At 37.2% G+C, this 24,417-nt stretch overlaps 1 protein-coding gene and 1 long non-coding RNA gene across 2 annotated transcripts in view; one reads left to right on the top strand and one right to left on the bottom strand.

Moving 5' to 3' along the window:
- CUBN (cubilin) overlaps positions 1–24,417 on the top strand; it is a 331,095-nt gene that overhangs the window by 52,084 nt on the left and 254,594 nt on the right. Inside the window, 5 exon segments of the mRNA XM_017869190.1 lie at positions 12,491–12,635; positions 12,858–13,036; positions 15,701–15,866; positions 16,191–16,407; positions 18,822–18,952. Of these exon segments, the coding sequence (XP_017724679.1) occupies positions 12,491–12,635; positions 12,858–13,036; positions 15,701–15,866; positions 16,191–16,407; positions 18,822–18,952 (838 nt within the window).
- The window catches only part of LOC108527743 (uncharacterized), a 39,917-nt gene continuing 37,221 nt past the window's right edge, over positions 21,722–24,417 (bottom strand). The window contains exon 4 of the long non-coding RNA XR_001884917.1: positions 21,722–22,018. This is a non-coding gene — a long non-coding RNA (uncharacterized LOC108527743). The remainder of the gene's footprint in view (positions 22,019–24,417) is intronic.

Below are 24,417 nucleotides of genomic sequence, written 5' to 3'. Positions count from 1 at the left end.
ATTTTTTGAATTTCCAGCTTTTCTGCCCTGCTTTTTCCCTATCTTTGTGGTTTTATCTGCCTTTGGTCTTTGATGATGGTGATGTACTGATGGGGTTTTGGGGAGGGTGTCCTTTCTGTTTGTTAGTTTTCCTTCTAACAGTCAGGACCCTCAGCTGTAGGTCTGTTGGAGATTGCTTGAGGTCCACTCCAGACCTTGTTTGCCTGGGTATCAGCAGTGGAGGCTGCAGAAGATAGAATATTGCTGAACAGCAAGTGATCCTGTCTGATTCTCGCTCTGGAAGCTTCGTCTCAGGGGTGTACCCTGCCATGTGAGGTGTGGGGTGTTGGTCTGCACCTCAGTTGAAACTGCAGAAATCACCTGTCTTCTGTGTCACTTGCACTGGGAGCTGGAGACTGGAGCTGTTCCTATTCGTCCATCTTGCTCCGGGGACTACAATAATACCACCTGTATTTTTTTTTAATCCAGAAATTTTTATTTCAGGTCATTTCAGAATGGGTATATTTATTCAATTTAGGTTTTCTAAAGTCTATTATATAGTATATTAAAGTTTTACACTATGGAAGAATTTCAAATATTTTATGTAAATCATAATTAAATTATCAACCCTTTTTTTTTTTAACTTTTCAGATCAGCAAAATAGCTCTTAATTAGAGAGTGCTTCCTATACTCTGGGCACTATTATAAGACTTTAAAATAGTATTACAAATTAAATAGATAATGATTATTGTTGGCTTACTGCCTGCCATGTGTGGTAAGTGCTTTTCATGAGTTAATTCATTGAATCCTCACAACAACCATTTTTATTTCTGTTTTAATCTTAGGAAACTGTAGCCCAGAGAAGTCACTTGTCCACAGTTACATGTCTAGCAAGTAATGGAGCTGGGATTCAAATTTAGGAGATCTAGTTATACTGATCTTCAGTAAGAACAAAAATGCAATTATGCCACTTTGACTACAAGAGGTGTCTCATCTTCCATAGGAAGGTCTTGTGAATTACCCAGTTCCATACCTGGCTCTCCGATCACAAGACTAAAACATGAAGCCAAGCATCATGATTTTCTCAGATAGGCAAGAATGTAACTCTAATTTTCAGGGAAATTTGTGGCCCTTTCTGTTAAAACCTTCATAGTAGTTCTGTGGTTTTAAAGAACTATCAGTACCTCTGAATGGTTCCTTCTCTCTGGCTTTGCAGAACACTAGAACTGAATTTCAGTGAGTGGTTCCATGAGCTCCTCTCTGAATTGTTCTGAAAAGTTAGCACAAAAAATCATAAAATTGACTTTGGAAGATTTAATTTCATAAACCGGAACGGTGGAATGTTTTGTAGCCAGAAGGGGATTAAACTTAGTTCACCTAACTTCTTATTTTAGTTCATTTGTCAGATGACTGTATAACCTTGGACAATTCTTTTCTGGATTTTCAGTTCCTACTTCATTAAGATACCCTATCTATTTCTCTAAACTTTGGAGGTAAAATCAAGGAAATAAATGATAAAAGAAGCTTGAAGAGTTAAAAAATATTATTCAAGTGCAAGGTTTTTCTGGACCAAAGTTTTAACTCTAGCCTTGAATTTATCAGTTCAGAGACAGCCAATGTGGCTCTCACGGTTGGCCAGCGAGGTATCTACATTCTGGTGTAACTATATATCGTCAAAGTCTTGACCACATTTCCCTCAGGGATTGTTGATGGAAAAAAAAAACTGTATTATTCAGAAGGACAGGTCATGTATGGTAATTTAAATATTAATAGTTTGATAGATTTTTCTATTATATCTTTGACCAACCAACCTAAAGGAATACAACCAGTCTATCTGTAGAATTTTGGCATCAGCAAGGACCTTAATTTTACAAATGAGATAATTGAGGCTCACAAAGGTCAAACTCTAGTTATTGTCAAAGTAGAACTTAGATGTACCTCTATGAGATTCTAGATAGACATACATTGACTTTGGTTAAAGCTCTTGTGTTTAAATCATCTGTATCCATTGGGAAAATTTGTGAACTGAACTCATTTTCTAAAAAGTGTATTCACTTCTCTTGATGTTCTTCAGATAGTGGTCATAGAAGAAAGTGACACAGGAACCAAATTCTAATGATGTTGTTATGACTCAATATATTGTTCCCTACAATGATGGCTTCATTTTTTAAAGCTATCTCTAAAAAACGAAAGATTTATGAAAAAGAATTTTTTAAAAAAGTTGGTATTTCCAATACTTTGGTGGTTTAGAGGGGGATGACTTTACTTTACTAACTTTACTAACTCCATTGATGAGTAAAAGCAGTCCACCCAAAATTTTAGAAAAAATGGAGAACAGAAAAGAAATTCTACAGACATGTGGGAGAATGATCCTGAGGACATTTACTTTGAGTGTGAGTAGGTGTACTTTTAAGAATCCTAGATCTTCTCTTTATGTGGTTTTAGGTGCCTTGGTTGCCAGGCAAACAAATCCTTCAAATGAAAATTAAGGTACCATTGCTGAGTGTTTATCTTTCATGGATACTGTGGTTCTGAAAGACTTACTTTTGCTCAGTAAAAGAGTTCCATAAGCATTCATTAGAGAATAGATTTTAACTGCAAACAATAAGAATAGTATTGACCCAGTGTAGCATATCTTTCTTTTTTTTAAACACAAGAAGCAAACATTAACATATTAATTCTTAGATTTATATATCTCTCTCAAGTGAAGTTTCTACTTTTAAAGATACATATTACCTATGGAAGATGTGACATGGCTACAAATGAATGAATACAAGAACAGATCAATTGTTAGTTCATCTGTTTTTGTCGAAGAGAGCTTTTAAATTGTATAGAATAGTTCAATGAAGGTGATGGAAGCATCTTTCCAGAATAAAAAGCAGCACCTCTCATTAATATTTCATAAGTGATTTAAGTCATCAGAACTCTGAGTGAAGGACACATAGGTAGTAATGAAAGTTTAATTTTTAATCCCAGAGAAGGAAAGTCATAGGCTGAATAATAAATTCAGAAGGCTATAGGATGTTAAGGTGAAGGCTTGAGGTAGGACACGAAGGGAAATGAGTAGAATTGTTCACCCATCAAATCTCCTTGACCAATCCCAAAGTATCTGCCTCCTCTCCCCGAAGGCACTGAGGAACTGGAAAGGGTGCCCTACAAGAGAGGCTGATAAGGGGCAGGGAGAGCGATGTGCCTTCTGGAGAAAGAGAAGGGCTTTCGAGAAGTTGTTCTTTCTTAGATGTGGAAAGCAAACACAAACAGAAAACTTGAAAAATATAATCAATAAGATAGGAAGGAGTAATTTACATTGAATTTGATTTCTGAAATCCAGGGAATATAACTGTTCTACAAGTGGCATTGAACCCCAAATTCATCATATTTTAGACCTCTATGACAATCCCAGCAAATTAACAAAGCAGAAATTGTACACCTCTTCACAATATAACATAACCCAAAATTATTGATAAACATTTTAAAATGCCCAAGTGTGTGGAAGTATGTGAACTCTCTCCAAAATAATCATTGGATTGAGAAAGAAATAAAAAATGAAAGACTATATAGAAAATGACAAACAGGAAATGCTGTGTACCTGTGAGATGTGATGAAACTCAGCTCCCTGGTAAAATCTTTAAGATTTAAAAGAAGAGAACCAATATAATTGGGAAAGTGGGAGAGCAGAAGCTGAGGTAGGAAGGTCTGTCCTCCTCCGTCTGAACCTTTTCTTTCACCACCTTCCCCTCCATCCTTTCCTCTACCTTCCCCTCCCCTCCAACTCCTGCTTTGCCCTAAGCAGCACTCCCGCATCTCCTGCCTGTCTTTAGATGAATGCAAATTCACAAAAGACCTCCTTTTGTGACTTCTTAGGCATTGAGGTGATTCTGCTATGACCTTGGGGTTGGGTGGGGGAGAGCCAGGAATTGTGGAATGCACGAGGCACTTGCTTCCCTCAAGTGGACCTGCTGCTCAGAGTCTCATGGCTACAATTCACAGAATACACACCTAAATGTCAGAAAAAGAATAAGTCCTGGAGCAAGCAAACACACCACGTAGGCTGAATAGTATTGTGTTTTTCAGTTAAGTACATATTTGAAATTCATTGTAGGTCAGAAAAATATCTTTCTAGAGAGGGTAGGATAAAGGGAAAAGGGGGAGATGCTCAAGAGTTTGCATTCTTGGCTGGGCATGGTGGCTCATGCCTGTAATCCCAGCACTTTTGGAGGCTGAGGAGGGAGGATCACCTAGGTCAGGAGTTTGAGATCAGCCTGGCCAACATGGTATGAAACCCCATCTCTACTAAAAATACAAAAAAATTAGCTGGGTGTGGTGGCGGGCACCTGTAGTCCCAGCTACTTGGGGGGCTGAGGCAGGAGAATCACTTGAATTGAAGAGGTGGAGGTTGCAGTGAGCCGAGATCATGCCACTGCATTCCAGCTTGGGTGGCAGAGTGAAACTCCATCTAAAAAAAAAAAAAAGAGTTTGCATTCTTGAGCATATTGAATTTAGGGTTTTGACAGAGACTAGGAACATTTGGTTAGACTCTGAGGTCTGTTGTTGTCAGCACAGCTTTTCCACAACTGCTGAGCCATCCTGATGCTTTTTAGTGAAGGAAGAAGATAGGCCATTCCTCTAGTGAAATAATTCTGCAGGTTAGAGTAGTGGAGGGCGGGAAAAAGACTGAGAGATGATAGAACACCTAATTTGGAGGTGTGAGAGGTTGTAGAGTATACATTTTTGCTGTGTTTGAAGGAGTTGCATGCTCATGTAGAAATTGCAAACCCATTGAACATGTGTGATGTAGAGCAGTAAGCAGGAATAAGAGGATATGGATGGATCATTAATCAAGAACATTACAAACTCCTAGGTCAAATAGAGGCTGTGGCTAGTACTTTTCTGATATAAGATGGAAACGATATTGCATGGAAACATGATAAAACCCTTCAGCTCTCTGCGTTACTAAAGGCAAGATACCTGTAAGCCACAGCTTCCTCACATGTAATAGGGATAGTAATAGTGCTTTCCTAAAAGGGAGTAAAAAAGACCATTCATTCATTTATCTATTCATTCTCTAAATATTTATCAAACCACTTAGGTTCCAGTCACCATGCTAGGAATGGGTATGTAAAATAGATATTAAATAAGTAAGCACACAATACATAATTTCAAGAGGGGATAAGTATGGGCAGGAAAGAAACAGTACCGTAAGAGAAAAGAACAGGGCTACTGACTTCAGTGGAGCAGTTTGAGATTGTTTCTCAAGGGTGTTTGTATGGCTAACTCATTCTCATCTGTAGACCCTGTACGTGGGATCTGCAGATGAGGAGTGTGTAATGCAAAGAGCTGAGAGAAGGAGGACTCCAGGTAGAGGTGCAAACCCAGCCCTAGAGACTGAAGTCAGAAAAAATAAACTAAAATAATTGAAAATAGACCAGGGTGGCTGGAATCACACAGGGATGGAAGAGAGAAATGTGAGTTAGGCAAGAGCTAGACCCTGAAGGGTCTTCGAGGCTGAGATAAAGAGCCTGGGTTACATTCTGTATGCAAGGACAAACAATTAGAATGTTCCTTGTACAGTGCCTGTCACACAATGAATGCTCACTAAAGTTAACATGATGATGATGATGATGATGATGATGATGATGATGATGATGGGGAGGAGAAGAGAGGGCAGGAGAAGGTGACCTACTAGAGTTTGCAATCATAAAGGAAGGCATTCTAGGTAAAACTTACTCACATGTTCTTGATTTTAGAATATCAGATCTTAAAAGATCAGATAAAGGATAAATTTATTAATAGAGATGTTAGAAGGGACACTGTTTCACACGGCATGAAAAGGTTTAAAATATCAACTCTAAAATCATGAAACATACTAATAAAGAACAAAGGGTAATAACAAAAGTAAATGATTTTGAGATCCTGAATGGCTTCTCTCATCTCTTATCCTCCTTACCCCTTATTCTCTCATCAGAGGCAGGGCCTCATTCCTCTCCTGCTCACCCAGGTTAGCCCAAGGCTCCTCTCTAAGATCCAGTCTTTACTTAGCTAAGATTTATGTCAGCCTGAAGCTCACTTCACAGAAACCCACATGTTAAACATTACCATACGGTGTGGTTCTGTTTTCAGCTCTCAGATGGACTAAGCGTAAGTGCCAGCATATTTAGTTGGCTTTGAATTAAAATTTAATGCTTCTTATTTTAGAAATTGTAGTAAAAAACCAAATCTGGATTCATAGCAGAGGAAGACAAATGAGCATGCATGTTAAGACAGGGCTTTGGGACTTGACTTATTCCAGATGTTAAAGCTCATGATTCACTGGGCTCAAGAGCCCACATTTAAAATTTCATGTAAATGGTGTTTCTCAGCCCAGTAAATTTTAGTTCTCTCTATAGAAAATCATTCTTTTACAAAGACTTGGTTTTTTTATGAGTAGTTTGTCTTCAGGAACTAGTTTAATCTGATGAATGTAAAAATTGGAAGGCATTTGGAATACACCATAGGCAAAACATCCTGGGACCTGAAACCTTCTGTGTTTCCTGGATGAATAAGGCAATCCACAAGAAATCTGAACCTGGTCCATGAAACACTAGAATTTTGAATTGGTCCTTGTTGTTTCCTTGCAAATGCGATTCACTAAAAAGAATGAATTCACTGTGACTCTTCTGCAAGTGATCACAGCATGGCTTCACCTGACTTAGAAAATTCAGTTTTCTGAACAAACCAAGCTCAGATATTAGTCATCTTTCTCTAGGTTATGCTGCAATAACAAACAATTAGTAACAACAACCAGAAAGATAAAAAACTATAACAAACCAAAAGCATCTGTGGCTTCCAACAATGTGTGTTTATTCTCTGCTCACGTTAGCATGTTGGTTTTGGATCCGTTGCAGTTCTGTTTCCTATGTCTGTTTCCTGTGTCTTTACCATCCTGAGACCCAGGCTCTAGAGCTTGTGAGGGGAAAGGTAAAAGATGGCTGAATTATGCAGTGACTTCCAAGGCTTCTACTTGGAAATTGGTATATCACTTTTGCTCATGTTCTGTTGGGCAAAGCAAGTCCTATGGCTAAGCCCATAGTCAATGGGAAGAATATGTATTAATTCTCCCTATGGCGGTATTGCAAGTCACATGGCAAAAAGCATAGATAGTCAGTCCTTTTACAGGAAGGGAAGTGAATAACTATGTAAAATAATGCCATCCATCCCAGTTCATGAGCATAAAGGAAAGAGATTTTTTATTTGGTGGGGGTGCGAATTTATCAGGTCCTAGATTATTGAATGCAACACATGCTGCAGAGGTAGTTAGGGTCACTTTAGAACATTTGATGAATTTTATTCTAGTATCTCTTTCAAAGGAGTCATAGTTAAAGTATTGCCATGTGTAGGATCCAGGGAGAATACAGGCTTTCAGAATTAATAAGGTTTCATTTCCACAGAGAGAGAGAGAAACAGAGCCAAAATCAATTGCACCTTCTAGGTTCAGGGCCCTTGAGCCCTATAAGTTCCTCTTAAAACATTTGGACTACAGCTGCCTTTCTCCTTGCTAAAATCCTTGAATTTCATTAGTCAGGGCCCAGGGGAATGACCCACTTTAGCTTGCAGCGATGCTATTTGGCTGTTTTTTTTTTTCCTTCTTGTCATCTTCTAATGGGCAAAATAGAAAAGAGAGACTACAATCCTCAAAGAAGCAAATAGAACCCTGGAGGATTAGAGAGCAGGAAGATAACTTACTCTGTGTTTTATGCTTTCTAGTTTTCAAGAACTGCAGTATGTATCTTTAACAAAAACTGAACCATTATACTGTACCTTAAAATTAATGAATCAACAAGAACTTGTCAAATACCTATTTGCAAAGTTTTTTTATTAGATGCCAAAGGGCAAACAGAAATTTTCCCTTCCCTCAGAGACTTGCTATTTGATTAGAAATTTAGCATAACTTTACTATAATATGTGAAATTTGTGTTACAGGTGTTGTAAGAGCTCAGAGAAAGGAAGCAGTATGAGCCTGAGTCAGTGGAGAGGCATGTGATTTTTCGTGTCTGTGTCAGACCCTATCATATGGCTGAATCATAATTTATTTAATCATCTCACTATTATTAGGCCTTTAGAATGGTTTCAGTTATTGTTATTATAGAGCATACTTGGATGTAGGTCTGTGTGTGTCTTTTCCTGCATGTTGAATATCCTTGTGATACAGCGTTATAAGAGAAATACCCTTAATACATATTGTCAGGTTATTTTCCAGAACTTTATACTTCTACCAGTTATGGATAAGAGTAACTGTGTCACCATATCCCTACCAACTTTGAATATCATCCTTTTAAAATCTTTCCTTTACTGGCTAGGCACAGCCGTTCACATCTGTAATCCCCGCACTTTAGGAGGCCAAGGCAGGCAGATCACCTGAGGTCAAGATTTCAAGACCAGCCTGGCCAACGTAGCGAAACCCCATCACTAGTAAAAATACAAAAATTAGCTGGGTGTGGTGGCGTGCCCCTGCAGTCTCAGCTACTTGGGAGGCTGGGGCAGGAGAATTGCTTGAATCTGGGAGGCGAGGTTGCAGTGAGCCGAGGTCATGCCATTGCACTCCAGCGTAAGTGACAGAGTGAGATTTCATCTCAAAAAAAAAGGAAAATCCTACTCAATGAATATCCAGTTGATACAACTCCATTTCTTAAAAGGTCTATCTTTGCAGCTGTAGTTTTTGATACTATATCATACAAAGAATAAACTCAAAATTATCAGAAAATATAATTGTGAAAAAAAGAAACCATGAAAGTACTAGAAGAAAATGCAGAGAATTACTCTACAGCCTGGATGTTTGACGAGTTAATGGGTGCAGCACACCAACATGGCACAAGTATACATACGTAACAAACCTGTATGTTATGCACGTGTACCCTAGAACTTAAAGTATAATAAAAAAAAAAAGAAAAGTCTTTTAACTATGTCTCAAATCTACACGCAATTAAAGAGAGAACATTTTGACTATGTAAAATAGAAAACAAATAAAATTAAGACAAAAGAAAAAAAAAAAAAAAAAGGAAAATCTTCTCTTTACTGCCTGTTCTGCCTGTTCTCCTTGGCCTAGATAACTCCTACTCGACTTTCAAGTCTCCGCTTAACGCTTATTTCCACTGAGTTTTCCAAAATCCCCTGAGTGAGTTCAGAGTCTTTGGTGAACCCAGTGGTTCTCTACATTTTAAGACTTTTTTTATATCACCCCTTGATTATTCAGAAAAGAAATTCACTGATATAACCCCACTAGACACATTATATTTAAAAATATGTAAAGTTGTAAGAATAACATCAAGAAAAAATAAAGTAACAGAATAAAATCACCTTTATTTCAGTATCTGAAAAGCTAGGCAAGCTGTACTTGAAGACAAAATAAATTAGTCGATTGTCTGGACCCTAAATTGCTATGAACATGACAGTACAAATGTAGGCTGACACAGTTATGTGGGTTGGTGAGTAATTTTTCAGAAATAGTGACCAACTCTTGACAGATTTCCGGGAGAAAGAATCTTCAATTTATACTCTACTTGTAATCCTGGAAAATTCAGCATGCATTAAAATTGCACTAAAATACTTTGTGCTTAATATGTAAAACAGAGCAAGATTTTACACCCAACAACAGAACTTTCACTTACGTGAGTGTCACACAGGCTCAGGAGAATTCTTGCGGTGTGTGATTCTCACATTTCAGGCTGCCTTGTGTCTTTGGTCCCTTGCCACTCACTAAATGCCAGTAATGCCCCACCATTGCTGTGATCGTAATTAACACCAAACCAAAAAGATACTCTCTCACATTTCCCCAATGCTAAATTGTGGTCCCTGCTGAGAACCATTGGTTAGGTAACAATGAAGCATCCTGTGCTTCCCCAAACATGACACTCATCATGCTTTTCAAAAATGTTCCTGCCTATTGTAAGTTCCTTGTGAACAGTGACTGTTTCATGGTGCTGTCACCAGCACAGGTCCTGACATTTATTCATGCCTTGATAATGTTAATGAAGTGAATGAATTAATATTTGGATGGCTACATCCTTCAAAATAATTTTACTGAACAGCGGAGGTATGCATATCCATTGAATAATTCCTACCCAGAGTAACAAGTCTCCAGTGTTTCACCTCTAAAAATATCCAGAATAACAACAGCTATCCTTAGTCAACATTTTCTATTACCAAGCATTTGGCTAAGGAATTCTCACTATTGTTTCATCTGCTTGCTTCAACAACCCCATGAGCTTAGAGTAACTTGCTTAAGGTTATTAAGTGAGGTGGTTTGTAAGTGACAGAGGTAGGTTTTGAACCCAAGTCCATAGACCGTTTTCATGGCCACTATACTATAAGAGCTGGCTGTTGGGCCAGGTGCAGTGGCTCATGCCTGTACTCCCAGCACTTTGGGAGTCCGAGGTGGGTGATCACTTGAGGTCGAGAGTTTGAGACCAGCCTGACCAACATAGAGAAACCCCGTCTCTACTAAAAATACAAAATTATCTGGGTATGGTGGCGCATACCTGTAATCCCAGCTACTCGGAGGCTGAGGCAGGAGAATCGCTTGAACCCAGGAGGCGGAGGTTGCGGTGAGCCGAAATCATGCCATTGTGCTCCAGCCTAGGCAACAAGAGCAAAACTCAATCTCAAAAAAAAAAAAAAAAAAAAAGCTGGCTATTGATTTGAAACCAGTAGTCTATTATATGAAGGAAATTTCTTTTTTCTTCTAATAAAACAGGAATGCTAACAACGTTTTTTGAATTTTGGGGGCTATCATATGGCTTATCTTATTTGATCTACTGAGGAAGTTAATTTATAGTTTATAATTCCTAACCTTTCTTGCACTATTATTATTCCCATATTTGATCTGGTATATAAGCTGGCAATGGACTGTGAATTTATTTTTCTGGAACTGTGTTTAGGATTTATGTATCTATATTAATAGGTGACATCAGTCTATAATTGTTATTTCTATAATTTATGTTGGGATTTGATAACAGCTTTCTGACAAAAATTAGTTGGGAATTATTCTATGTTTGAGGAAGGCTTAGAATAAATTAATACTTGGGAATTGTCCTCTTCCTTAAAAGTTTAAAAGGAATGGCCGCGCTGGTGGCTCAAGCCTGTAATCCCAGCACTCTGGGAGGCCGGAGGAACGGGTTGGATCACGAGGTGCAGGAGATCGAGACGCATCCTGGCTAACATGGTGAAGCCCCGCCTCTACTAAAAATACAAAGAAACTAGCCGGCGAGGCGGGTGGGCGGCGCGCCTGTAGTCCCAGCGCTACTGGAGGCTGGAGCAGGAGAATCTGGCGTGAACCCGGGAGCGGCCGAAGCTTGCAGGAGCTGAGATTGCCCGCCACCTTGCACCCAGCCTGTGGCGACAGAGCGACGACTCCGTCTCCAAAAGAAAAAAAAAAAAAAAAAAAAAAAGTTTAATAAAGAATTACTAAGTAGAGCCATCTTATGGGAGATTTTTTCTTTTTGGGGGGTTCCGAGGGTGGGGATGTGCAATAATTATGTTGATAATGTTTGTCAGTTATATTCATGACTTATGTCTGTTCAAATCTTATTTTCTTCTCCTTCAGATAATTTTAATGTTATACTTTTTCTGAAAACAAGCCATTAAAACATTCAAATATATTAGCATAGAATTGTACATAGATTTCATGTTTAAAAAAATTCTTGGTGTCTGTGTCTTTGTCATTTTTAATTTTGTATATTTGGGCTTATATTTTATTTTCTTATTAGACTTGCCAGAGATTTGTCTTTTATATCCCCACCCATAACATTCCTCAAAAAAACAGTTCTTGAATGTATTTATGAATTCCACATTCTTTTGTATTTCATTTATTAAGTTTTGCTCTTATTTTTATTGTATTCTTCCTCATTTAATGGATTTTTTTCTAACTTAAAAAAATTGTATGTAGAGGTGGGTCTCACTATGTTGCCCAGGCTGTCTCCAATTCCTGGTCTCAAGGGATCCTCCCACCTTGGCCTCCCAGGGTGCTGAGATAATAGGTGTGTGCCCCCGTCCCTGGCCTTTTTTCTAAGTTTTTAAGTTGACTCCTTACATTCTTTTACTTTTCTCTCTTTCATCAACTTTTCTTTTTTTCCTTTTTTCTTTCAATGGCAAAAATAGTTTAGTCCATAACTTTCTTTGATTGCAGATTTGGCTAACACGTGTGTTTTTTCATAGGTAATATTCTCATTTTTTGTTGTTTTCCAAGTAGTCTAAATTGTGAATTTATTTCCTCTTTGATACTGTGAAAATTATTAGGAGAACATTGTTTAAATTCTTATGCTTTTGGGCTTTATTAGCTTAAGATTTTATCAGCATTTCATGTTATTGCATTGTGCTTAAAAATGACCCACTGCTTTCGAAAATAATAGAAATATGTAACTCAAATTAGATTATCATTCATTTTGAATCTGCCGTTTTTTCATCTCCAAGTAATGCCACCATTGCCGACGTAAGTGTCTTAATTAGAATTACATCTCTATTTTATTTTTCTCTTTAGGTTCGAGATGGTCAAACCTTACTTGGAAAAGTCTGTGGCAATGGAACCATCTCTCACATTAAATCCATTACTAATAGTGTCTGGATCAGGTTTAAAATAGATGCTTTTGTTGGAAAAGCTAGTTTCAGAGCTGTTTATCAAGTTGGTAAGGAAACATTTAATTTTTAAATGTCTGATTTGCTTGATTGTAATATTTTAATTCTTTGAAATAATTTAGTCATTTTATGTCCTCAAGTGTTAAGTGGAAAATATTCTTATAGAAATGTTATATTTGGTTATCTCCTTAGGCAGTATTAGATTTTGCAATAAAATTGAGGTAACATTATTAATGTCTGGACAAACACTACCATAATTTTTATGCTTACAGCTTGTGGGGGTGAATTAACTGGAGAAGGGGTCATTCGCTCGCCATTTTTTCCTAACGTATATCCTGGAGAAAGAACCTGTAGGTGGACCATCCAGCAACCCCAAAGCCAAGTCACTCTCCTCAACTTCACTGTCTTTGAAATTGGAAGTTCTGCCCACTGTGAAACAGATTATATTGAGGTAAGAGGGATAAAATCTTTGATTTTGTATTTGGTTGTATATTATAAAAAATATTGTGGGTTGTTGTCTTCAAATCTGTTACAGGAAACGAAAGTAGTTTATATAGACCAATGTGTCTTATGGATATTATGTAAAAATCCTCAACAAAATACTGGTTCAGTGAATCTAGCATAAAAAGAGGATTTATATACCATGATTAAGTTGGATTTGTCCCGAGAATTCTAGGTTGATATAAAACCCCAGAATCAGTTAATGTAATACATGGTACCAATAAAATAAAGAACAAAAACTCCAGGATCACCTCAACAGATGTGAGATCTGGATTTTGCAAGATTTGACAAAATTCAACATCCTTTCATGATGAAACATGAAACAAACTAGGAATAGAAGGAACCTTCCTTAATCTGATAATGGACATTCATTTAAAAACCCACATCTAACATCATATTTAATTATGAAACACTAAATACTTTGCCCCTATGGTCAACAAAAAGACAAGGATGTCTGTCTGTTCTCACTGCTTCTATTCAGCATTACACTGGAAATTCTAGCTAGAGCAATTAAGTAAGGAGGAGAGAGAAAATGCATCCAGAATGAAAGGGAATGAGTAAAACTCTCTCTATTCACAGATAACATGACCTTGTATATAGAAAATCATAAGGAATCCACACACATAAAAAACTATTAGAACTAATCCATTCAGCAAGTTGTGAGTTATGACATCAAAATATAGAAATCTCTCTTTTTCTGTACACCAGCAATGAACAATTTGAAAATGAAATCAAGGAAACAATTCCATTTACAATAGCATTAAAAATAATAAAGATCAAGAAATACAGTTTTAAAAATAAGTGTAAAACTTGTTCTCTGAGACTATAAAGCATCCTTGAAGGAGATTTAAAAAGACCTAAATAAATGGAAAGACATTTAATGTTCATGGATTAGAAGACAATATTGTTAAGATGGCAATACTTCTTAAAGTGAACTAAAGATTCAATTCAATCCCCATAAAAATCACAGTTGGCTCTTTCAAAAAAATACATAAGCTGATTGTAAAATTCATATGAATATGCAAGGGAACCAGAATAACCAAAATGTTCTTGAAAAATTACAAAGTTGAAAGAGTCACACTTCCTGATTTCAAAACTTAGAACAAAGCTACAGTAATCAAGACAGTATCTTATTGAAGTAAGGAGTAAGGATATAAATATAGATCTATGGAATACAATTGCAAGTCCAGAAGTGAACACATACTTTTATGGCCAATTGATGTATGGAAATGATGCCAAAGCATATCAATGGAGAAAAATCATTTTTTCAACAAATGGTGCTCAATAGCCACATGCAAAATTATGGTGCTGGACCCCTTCCTCATAGCACATGCAAAATTAACTAAAATGGATTATAGACCTAAATGTCGGAGCTAAAATCATGAAACTCTTAGGAGAAAACATAGGAGTAGTCTTTATGCCCTTCAGTTTAGGCAGAGCCTTCTTAAATATGACACAAAAAGCACAAATAAAAAAAGAAAAAAGAAAATAACTTCTTCAAAATTAAAACAAATAATTTGATTTTTAAAATGGGCAAAAGAGGCTGAGCACAGTGGCTCACACCTTATCCCAGCACTTTAAGAGGTCAAGGTGGGTGAATTACTTGAGCTTAGGAGTTTGAGACCAGCCTGGGCAACATAGTGAGACCCCATCTCTACAAAAACATTTAAAAAATAACTCGGTGTGGTGATAGATGCCTGTAGCCTCAGCTACTCAGAAGGCTGAGGTGGGAGGATCACTTGAGCCTGGGAGGTAGACGCTGGAGTGAGCTATGATTGTGCCACTGCACCCTAGCCTGGGTAACAGAGTGAGACTGAGTCTCAAAAACAAAAATGCCAAAAACAAACGAACACACCCATAGGATAGTTATAATAAAAAGAGTCAGATAATGGTGTTGACAAGGATGTGGAGAAATTGGAACCCTTATACACTACTGGATGAGATGTAAAACAGTACAGCCACTTTGAAAAATGGTTGGCAGTTCCTCAAAAAGTTAAACATAGAGATACCATCTGATCCAGCAATTCTACTTTTAGATATATTCTCAAGGGGAATGAAAATATATGTCCACACAAAAATTTGTGTGTGAATATATCTACAGTCATCATCTATAATAACATATACAAATAGCAAAATGCAATCATTATTTTTGATTTTAAAAGTAGAAATAACTTAAGTGTCCATCAACTGGTAAGTGAATAAATAAAATGTGGTATATCTTTACAGTGGAATATTATATGGCCTTAAAAAAGAATGAAGTAATGATCCATGCTACAACATGGATGAACTTTGAAAATGTTATACAGTGTGAAAGAAGCTATTCACAAAAGACCACGTATTGTATAATCCCATTTTGTTTCAAATGTCCAAAATAGGCAATCTATAGAGACAGAAAGTAGATTAGTGGCTGCCTGGGACTCTGGTTTCAGGGGAATGGGGAGTGACTGCTGAAGGATATGAGTTTTTTTGAGGGGGGGTGACTAAGATGTGCTAAAATGGATTGTATCCTCAAATTGATGTATACTCTATTAAAAACATTTCAGAAATAATTATTCTTGAAGCAGTTTTCAAAATTGATATACAACATAATTGAATATATCTTCTCTAATTTTAGATTGGTAGCAGTTCCGTTTTGGGTTCTCCTGAAAATAAAAAGTATTGTGGTACAGACATGCCTTCATTTATAACATCTGTGTACAATTTTCTTTATGTCACATTCGTGAAAAGTTCTTCTACTGAAAACCATGGTTTCATGGCTAAGTTCAGTGCTGAGGATTTGGGTAAGAGATTGTCTCTTTTTATTTTCCTCCTCTTAGGCTTGTATCAGAATAAGTGAATGACAGAAATAAATTATATGAAAATCACCTATACTGTGAAAAATTTTAAAGTACACTCAAAGACAAAGAATATATATTTTCTAATCAACATTTATATCAAAAGTTAATTGTTATTTATTAATAAGAGAAAAAATCAAGTTATCTTAAGTGTCATCTAATAAACATTTTTCCTTTTAATCTTTGAAGAGGTTATTATCAGAGCATTGTAATTTGAAATCCAGGTAGCTTGGTTACTTGCTGTGGTAATTATAATTTTTATTTCAACAGCATGTGGAGAAATTCTTACAGAATCAACAGGGACCATTCAAAGTCCTGGCCATCCAAATGTCTACCCCCATGGTATCAACTGTACTTGGCATATATTAGTCCAACCTCATCACCTGATTCATTTAATGTTCGAAAGATTTCATCTGGAGTTTCATTACGATTGCACAAATGATTACTTGGAAGTTTATGACACTGACTCTGAGACATCACTTGGAAGGTAAGGTTATTTTTGTTTGTTTGTTTAACAATAAAACTTCACTGTTTTCCTGCTTCCGTGAAGGATCTTAAAATCGACCACATTGTGTTATAAAAACCAGGTGAGATCCTCATGCTTCTTAATGACCATTTCTACATCACTACTCTGTAGTTTTGGCCTGTAGACATTAAATTTTGACATCTTTGTATATTCATGAAGTCAAAACCAAAATTAAAATAATGCGTATATCCACTACCCACAAAACTAAAAAACCTTTCCATTATAATTCCTTGCTTTTGCTCCTCACCCCCACCCACAGGAAACCACGAATCTACTTTCTATCCCTGTAGATTCATTTGCATCTTATCTAACTGGAATCATACTATATGTACAGCATGTTTTTCTGACTTTTCTCAATCAGCATAATTTTTTTGTTGGATGCAAAGATTTGTAGTTTTATCAAATTGGAAATATTTTTGGCCACTGGTTCTTAAAATACTTTTCTATCTTTCCTCCCCATTAGGGACTCTGATTTCATATACATTAGGCACTTGAAATTGTTCTACAACTCACTTGATAGCCTGTTCTTTGATTTCAAGCCTCTGTTCTATGTGTTTTACTTTGGAAAGTTTCTATTACTATATATTCAAGTACACTCATCTTTTCTTCTGCAATGTTTAATCTGCTATTAATTTTACCAAGACATTGTAGTTTTCATTTCTAGAAGTTCAATTTGAGTCATTTTATATATAGTCCATGTCTCCACTTTACACATGAATTTTTTTTCTCTAGCTTTAAAAATCTATGAGATATAGTGGTAGCTATTTTAATGACTTTATCTACTAATTCAAACATTTGGATTGCTTCCTGCTATGGTTTTATAGATTGATTTTTCCTCTCTTTCTGAGTTATACTTTCCCACGTCTTTTCACATCTGGTAATATTCGATAGGATACCAGACATTTTCAATTTTATGTTTTTGGCTGCTGGACATTGTCGTATTCCTGTAAGTGTTCTTGAGCCTTGTTCTGGAAAGCAGTTAAGCTACTTGGAAACAGGTTGATCCATTTCAGTTTTGCCTTTACACTCATTTGTTTCCTGTCTCCAAAGGTTTGTTGTCCTATATCGCTTGACCTCCAGTGTTTTGAGAGCCATTGTTTTATATTTTTTTGTCCAGGATTTTTGTTGTTTCAGGTGCAAGGTTGAATCTAGCCCCTGTTGCATTTCTGTTGGAAATGAAAATCTCCTGATATTTTAAAATTTCTTTATCTTGCATTTTATTTTCTTTATTTCTCATTCATGTTTTAAACATCTTTCTTATCTTAATCTTGCATCTTTTTAACTTTCTTCTTTTTCTTTTTTGGGAAGGTACTTAACATACACCGCTGCAAAATACAGAACGTTTGCTGAATGGCATAAACTATAATGATCGTCCTCAAATTTCAAATACATGGGCATATACGGAGGCATTTAAGATATCAATTAGTTCACCTACTTTTATTTTGATCAAGATATTAAATATTTTTTTCACACTGCAATGGTATTATATACCAAATTTTCTTTGTTTTTCTCCTTTAGCAATTAACTTATCCATTTCCTGTACTCAACATTTCCTCTTTTTTTGGTTTCTATATTTGTTTCCTTTATCATTTCTTTTGGTTAATTTTACCAAGTGTGCTTGATTTGAGATTTCTATTTTATTGTCACTTCTTCCTACAGGTATTTCTCTAGATAAAAGCTCATGGCATTCTGTCTTTTATCATAGCTCTCTTTTTAACATTAATAGAATAGTTTTTCTGAGCTAAACTGTTTTGTTCACAGAAATGTGCCATGGCTGAATCATCACTCTTATATCTTTATAAGTGAGCTGTTTAAGGACAATAGATTCCCTCCATAGGGATTACAATTCCAGGCACTGTTCTAAGTGCTTTATATACAGGATATTAACTCATCACATTCTCAAAACAACTCTATGAAGTAGGTACTGTCATCATTCCCATTTTAGGGATGAGGAAGGCAAGGCACAGGGATTGAGTGATATATGAGTTTAGATTAGAGAGATGACTCTATGATTATATGATATATTGTTTCCCTTTGTTGTATATGTTTATTACATTTCTGTTAAAAAGTGTATTAATATGCTATATGGCAATCTAGTGTAGCTTTTACTTTCTATTTTACTAAACTTCTCATACATGACAACTCACATAGCCAGTCACACACCTAAAACCATTTCAGGGATATAATCATGAACATGACAATCTTTAGAAGTTTGCAAATTTTTTTTGCCTGAAATATATTTGTGTTTTAAGGTTGATGAGAGGTGGAGAACAAAACCTATCATTATATTTACATGTCCTAATTTTTGGTACATCATTTTCAATATACCAAACGTTTTAAAATACACACGTCTATCCTTTCTTGGTTTGGAATAGATACTGTGGAAAATCGATCCCGCCTTCTCTTACAAGCAGTGGTAGCTCATTGATGCTGGTGCTTGTGACTGACTCCGACCTCGCTTATGAAGGCTTCTTAATAAACTATGAAGCAATCAGTGCAGCAACAGGTAACAAAATAGCGTTGCATACTCGGTTTTAGTGACTTCATTGCAAAACAGTGCTAATAACTAAAATGCAATGAGAATACAACATCCCCAACCTTGGCACACAATGAGAGCTTGATTTAGAATAAAGGATAGTGACTTAAATACCTTTCTTACTAAAGGTAGTGACTAGATAGGAATATTGTATCAATATTAAATCTTCTCATTTTGGTAATTGTACTGTGGTATTGTTAAAAGAATGTTTTTTCTTTCCGTAGGAACAATACACTGAAGTTTTTAGACAGTCAAGAAATACAATGTCTCCAAAGTAGTCTGAATTAGTTGAGAAAAGTGAGAATGTGTGTCTGTGTGTGTGCACGTGTGTGTGTCTGTGAGTGTGTGCGTGTCTGTGTGTGTCTGTGTGCGTGTGTCTGTGTCTGTGTGTGTGTGCATGTGTGTGTGCATGCGCGTGTGTGCGTATGTGTGTGTGCTTGTGTGTGTGTGCATGTGTGTGTACATGTGTGTGTGTATGTGTGTGTGTGTGAGAGAAAGAGAATGATAAAGTAATGGGAGCAAAATACAAATACATAATAAATGTGGGTAAAAAGAATTCAGGAGCTCATTCTTGGGTCTTTAAAAATTCTATCAGAATGAAAAGTTACCAAAGAGACTGAATACTTATGTTAAGAAATTACAAACAGAATAACAACATATAAAAATTAGAGACTACCACATGAAATTCCAGGGAAAGGAATGGAAGATTTCTTGGCAAAATATGTATTTCTCAATTTTACCTAATGAAGTTAATCTTTTCAGCATTTTTTCCTTTCATTGTATTTTTCCTATTACTTAATTTCTCATCATTACTATGCTCTTTGCAAATGAAGTATAGGAAACAAATCCCTTTTGCAGGCAGTGTCTTTGAGGTAACATGTGAACCAGAGATGCTCCCAGCCCTAAGAGCCTGTGCATGGGATTGATGAAGGAGTCATATTTCATTAGGCTCATGTTTCCCTAGGTTGTGTTCTTTTTTAGATACTCTGAGCTTTCCTTTTGCATCATTGTATTAAAGGACCCAAATAATATCCAGCAGAGACCCATAGTAGGCATATGGTGACTATGCTTCCAAGCATTTCTCAGCCTCAGGATTACCCCAGCAGCATGGTACAATTCACTGAGCTCTCTCCAGGAAGAACTGGTAGCTTTTCCTATGTTGGGATATGCACCCTCTGACACACTCTTACATCCTGAGAACCCCAGATGCTTATCTTTTAAAGTCCCCACTCCCTAAAATAAATACAAGTTTAAACATCTCCCACTCAAAATCTTTACCCAATTTCTCATTTATTTCTCCTTTAGAGGGGCTGGCCACTACTCTTCATTTCAGGCAAAACTCTGCAGCAGTTCAAGTTCTATGTTTGAAACCATGGCTTTAGATTTCTCCAGAATCCTGAGTGTGAGAGAATCCATCAGTACTTTTCTCCCAGGTGGGAACCTCTGCAGGAGCAGTTCATTATCCAGCTCAAGCGCAAGCACATGTGAAATGGAATCCCTGGCAGTTACAATAGGCTATCGTGTGTGATTGACATATTCACTGGACTTCATTCAGGTGGTTAACATCCAGTGACCAAAACTGGTTTCTTAAGAAATTATAGGGTGCACACAATTTTTCATGCTGCTGTAGTTTTATCTGTCTCATATGTTTGGCCCCAAAGCACACTGAATATTAGATCAAGATTTGGAGCAAGTCGCTTGAACTCTCTGGGCCACAGTTTTCTCATCTGTAAAATTAAGGAATTGGATTTGGTAATCCTTGAGATGACTTCTGGCTTTAATCATCTATGAATGTAATTTTAATTTGCTGCATGAATAAACTGGCTGTATCTTAGATAACATATAATACAGGCAGGGCCTCCTGAAAATGTGGGAATCTTTGTAATGATATGCAAAGTAAGACATACCTTTGTAAAACAATTCTATTACCACCCTAGCTTGTAAGGCAATATTTTGTGCAGAAAGAACCAAGAGCAGTTAAAATAATTGGACAGGGAGGATATTAGATTTTAATTGTAAAAGTTTTCAGAAAGACAAGATACAGGTAAAATAAAAATGAGTCAGGAAAAGAGATAGAAGCAAACTGTACGGGAAAGGAAACTATAAAGAAGAGCAGAAGAAGCAGCAAGTGATAAAAGCAAAGGGGAGGCAGTGTTTTCATAGAAACTCAAAAGATTCTCCAGCCGGCTTCCCTGTGTGATAATCATTACTTTGGCCTCTATTTGGTCTGCACAAGGCTGAAATCACAGGCTAGGGAGTGTTCGCTTTCTGTCCCTGGGCTGAGCCCGGCTGGTCACTGTGCCCACTTGTTGTTGGATGAACTCATAGGTCTGACTAACACAGTCAGGCCATTCTAAATAGCAATCAGATGACGAGATCCAGAAAGACACAGCACACCTTCTGTTTGTAATTCTGGAGCCTGTCACAGTTTCCCATAGATCAAGACGTGAGAGATTGGCTCTCATGCGTTGCTGAGGGGGGGCCCTGCAGCATTTTTTAGGGAAGAGCTGTTGTCAGGAGACTGAGCTGGGGTTGGGTTGGTGACACCAGGTGGTGGGCTAGTCCTCTAAGGCAGTAGCTAGACCTGGAAGGCAGCCAGGGTCAGAGTGAACTGCTGGTGTGGAAACACAGAGATGTTAGGACTCATTCTTTTCAGGTGTCATCGTATGTTGGATACTTTCTGCAGAATAAAATAGCATAAGGGAAAAGCATCAAGGGAAGCTCAGTCATTGGCCCTCATCTTACTTTATTGCTCTAACAGAAGTTATTTCCAGAGCAGTAATGTTGGTATTTTGTTGTTGATTTCTAGCTCCTCAGCCCAACAGGTGTGAGTTTGCCTGCTGAAGTCTTTCCTGTCTTCATCTCATAAAGGTTAAGTTTCCGGATTTGAGTTCGGATACTTTTCCATCTGTAGTTTGTGCCATGTGGCTATGATGTCAGCTCCAAAGTATGTGTTTGAGAGAAAAAAGATTGGCTTCTTGTGATTACTTAGACTTCCTCCCTTGTTACTTTGTTTCTGCCTTTATCCAGATGTGACTGGGAAAATAGAAAGAAAAGAACTAACAAGTATAAGGTGCTAAGGTTAAAACTCTTACGAAGTTCTTAATAACTACAAGACTCAGCTTTAATTTAACATATTAGATTTTGCTCATTCAAACTACAAAATATTTGAATCCTGAGAGAATGTAATTGACTAATGTTATCAATTTAAAGTAAAATTTTATATTCTATTAACATCTGTTGCATATACATTAATATATAATCCTGCTAAAAGGGAAATGTAAAAGTATAAACAGGAACAGAGAAATGCACCTGATTCATTTTCAACTGTAATATTAGAGGAAAACCTATTTAACATCTAGTCCAATGTTTTCCAAACTGTAATTCATGACTCATTGTTGAGTCATGACATTAATTTATTCGGTTGCTACTTGTGATTGTTAAAAGTATGGAGTAGAATAGAAAGGAATAAGAGAGAAAGTATCAGAGTTTATCATACCAAGTTAGGTGTCGCTTCATGAGACCTCTTTGCAGTATCTCTGCGCGCATGTATGGTTGATGTAAATGTATTTTTTAGGGTATGTCAATAAGGTTTGAAGCACGCATCTATTCCAGTTACCTTAATTTTTAAATAAGGGAGATAGAAGTCTAGGATGTTGAATTTATCCTCTCAAGAATACATAGCTAATTGGTTTGAAAGTCAGGCTAAACAATTGAGTCCCGTCTTAGAATCCATTTCTTTTGCCATGTCTAGAGTAGCTCTTAGAAACGCTCTAAATGAACTGCATATAACAGCTAGTAACATTTAATTCAGGGCTATCATCAAACTGGGGAGGACTTTTCATATTTCCTGCAAAGAGAAAACTTCACAGTTATTAACACAGGATTAGAGATGAGCCCTGCTGGGCTTTCTTGGCCTCCCTCCTTCCCAAGGCAGGGTTCCCACCTAGTCATTAGTGGGTGGTTACGGCTTTTTATCAGTCATCCTGAAATGAGCTCAGAAGAGGCATCTAGGAGTGCAAAGTTAAGAAATGATGACAAGCATGCCCAAAGAGGGCTTCTTTACAATAAAAGGGTAAAGAGAGTTCTGTTTCTATTTTAAAACTTCAGTTTCGGAGGGTAGTGTTCTCAAATTCTAGTGTTCATAAGAAATTTGAGATGGGGAATTTTCTTGCTATAAATTCAGGCATCTGGGTGCCACCCAGAAATTCTGATTAAAATAGGTCTAGGGTGCTTATTAAACGCCAAGCAATTCAAAGGGTTCTAAAGAAACTTTGTAGTTTATCAAGGACTCTGAAGGTCAAGTCTTAGCATGTGAATTGCTGTAGAATTACAAGGGAGATATGATAGTGGGTTGGACGGTACAACTGCTCATGATGGAAAGTACTATTCATGACACAGGGAAAGGGGATGCTGTAGGGAGGTCAGAAGTCTTGGTCCTACTCTCAACCTTGATACTAATTTGGAATACTTTCGGTTTGTTTGTTTTTGCTGTTCTTGTTTGTTTGTTTTGTTTTGTTTTGAGATGGAGTTTCGCTCTTGTTGCCCAGGCTGGAGTGCAATGGCAAGATCTTGGCTCACTGCAACCTCCGCCTGCTAGGTTCAAGTGATTCTCCTGCCTTAGCCTCCCAAGTAGCTGGGATTACAGGCATGGCCACCATGCCTGGCTAATTTTGTATTTTCAGTAGAGACAGGATTTCACCGTGTTGGTCAGGCTGGTCCTGAAATCCTGACCTCAGGTGATTCCCCCGCCTCGGCCTCCCAAAGTGCTGTTATCACAGGCATGAGCCACTGCACCCGGCCATAATTTGGAATACTTTGGACAACTCACAAGCCTCTCTGATTCTTTCTGTCCACCTTGAATTCTGTATTCTTTGCTATGAGAGATTCAGCTATTTTCCCTCAGGAAAAGGTTTTATAGTAAGTCGATCGTCTTTTAAAGATTTATTTTCTTACCGGCTACTGTTTACTCATAATTTTGTATGTACAGGTGTCCCAGCACTTCTCTGCTCAGTTCATTTATCTTATTTGTTATATTTTTTACTCCTTAGAATAAAATGCAACAAAACACTTCATCGTGATATTCTGAGTTCCCTACTTGTCTTCATCCTTAAATTGACATTTCCTGTGTAGAAAACCAGGGACTGTGGCCAGGTGTAGTGGTTTATGCCTGTAATCCCAGCACTTTGGGAGGCCAAGGCAGGCAGATCACCTGAGGTTGGGAGTTTGAGACCAGCCTGACCAACATGGAGAAACCCAGTCTCTACTAAAATACAAAATTAGCCAAGCGTGGTGGCTCATTCCTGTAATCCCAGCCACTCGGGAGGCTGAGGCAGGATAATTGCTTGAACCTGGGAGGCAGAGGCTGCAGTGAGACAAGATCGCATCACTGCACTCCAGCCTGGGCAACAAGAGCGAAATTTCTTCTCAAAAAA

Source organism: Rhinopithecus bieti, unplaced genomic scaffold (assembly GCF_001698545.2).
Source record: "Rhinopithecus bieti isolate Rb0 unplaced genomic scaffold, ASM169854v2 scaffold_3043, whole genome shotgun sequence".
Lineage (NCBI taxonomy): Eukaryota > Metazoa > Chordata > Mammalia > Primates > Cercopithecidae > Rhinopithecus > Rhinopithecus bieti.
The sequence above is the reverse complement of the archived record's forward strand: the minus strand, read 5'-3'. Positions and strand labels throughout refer to the sequence as shown.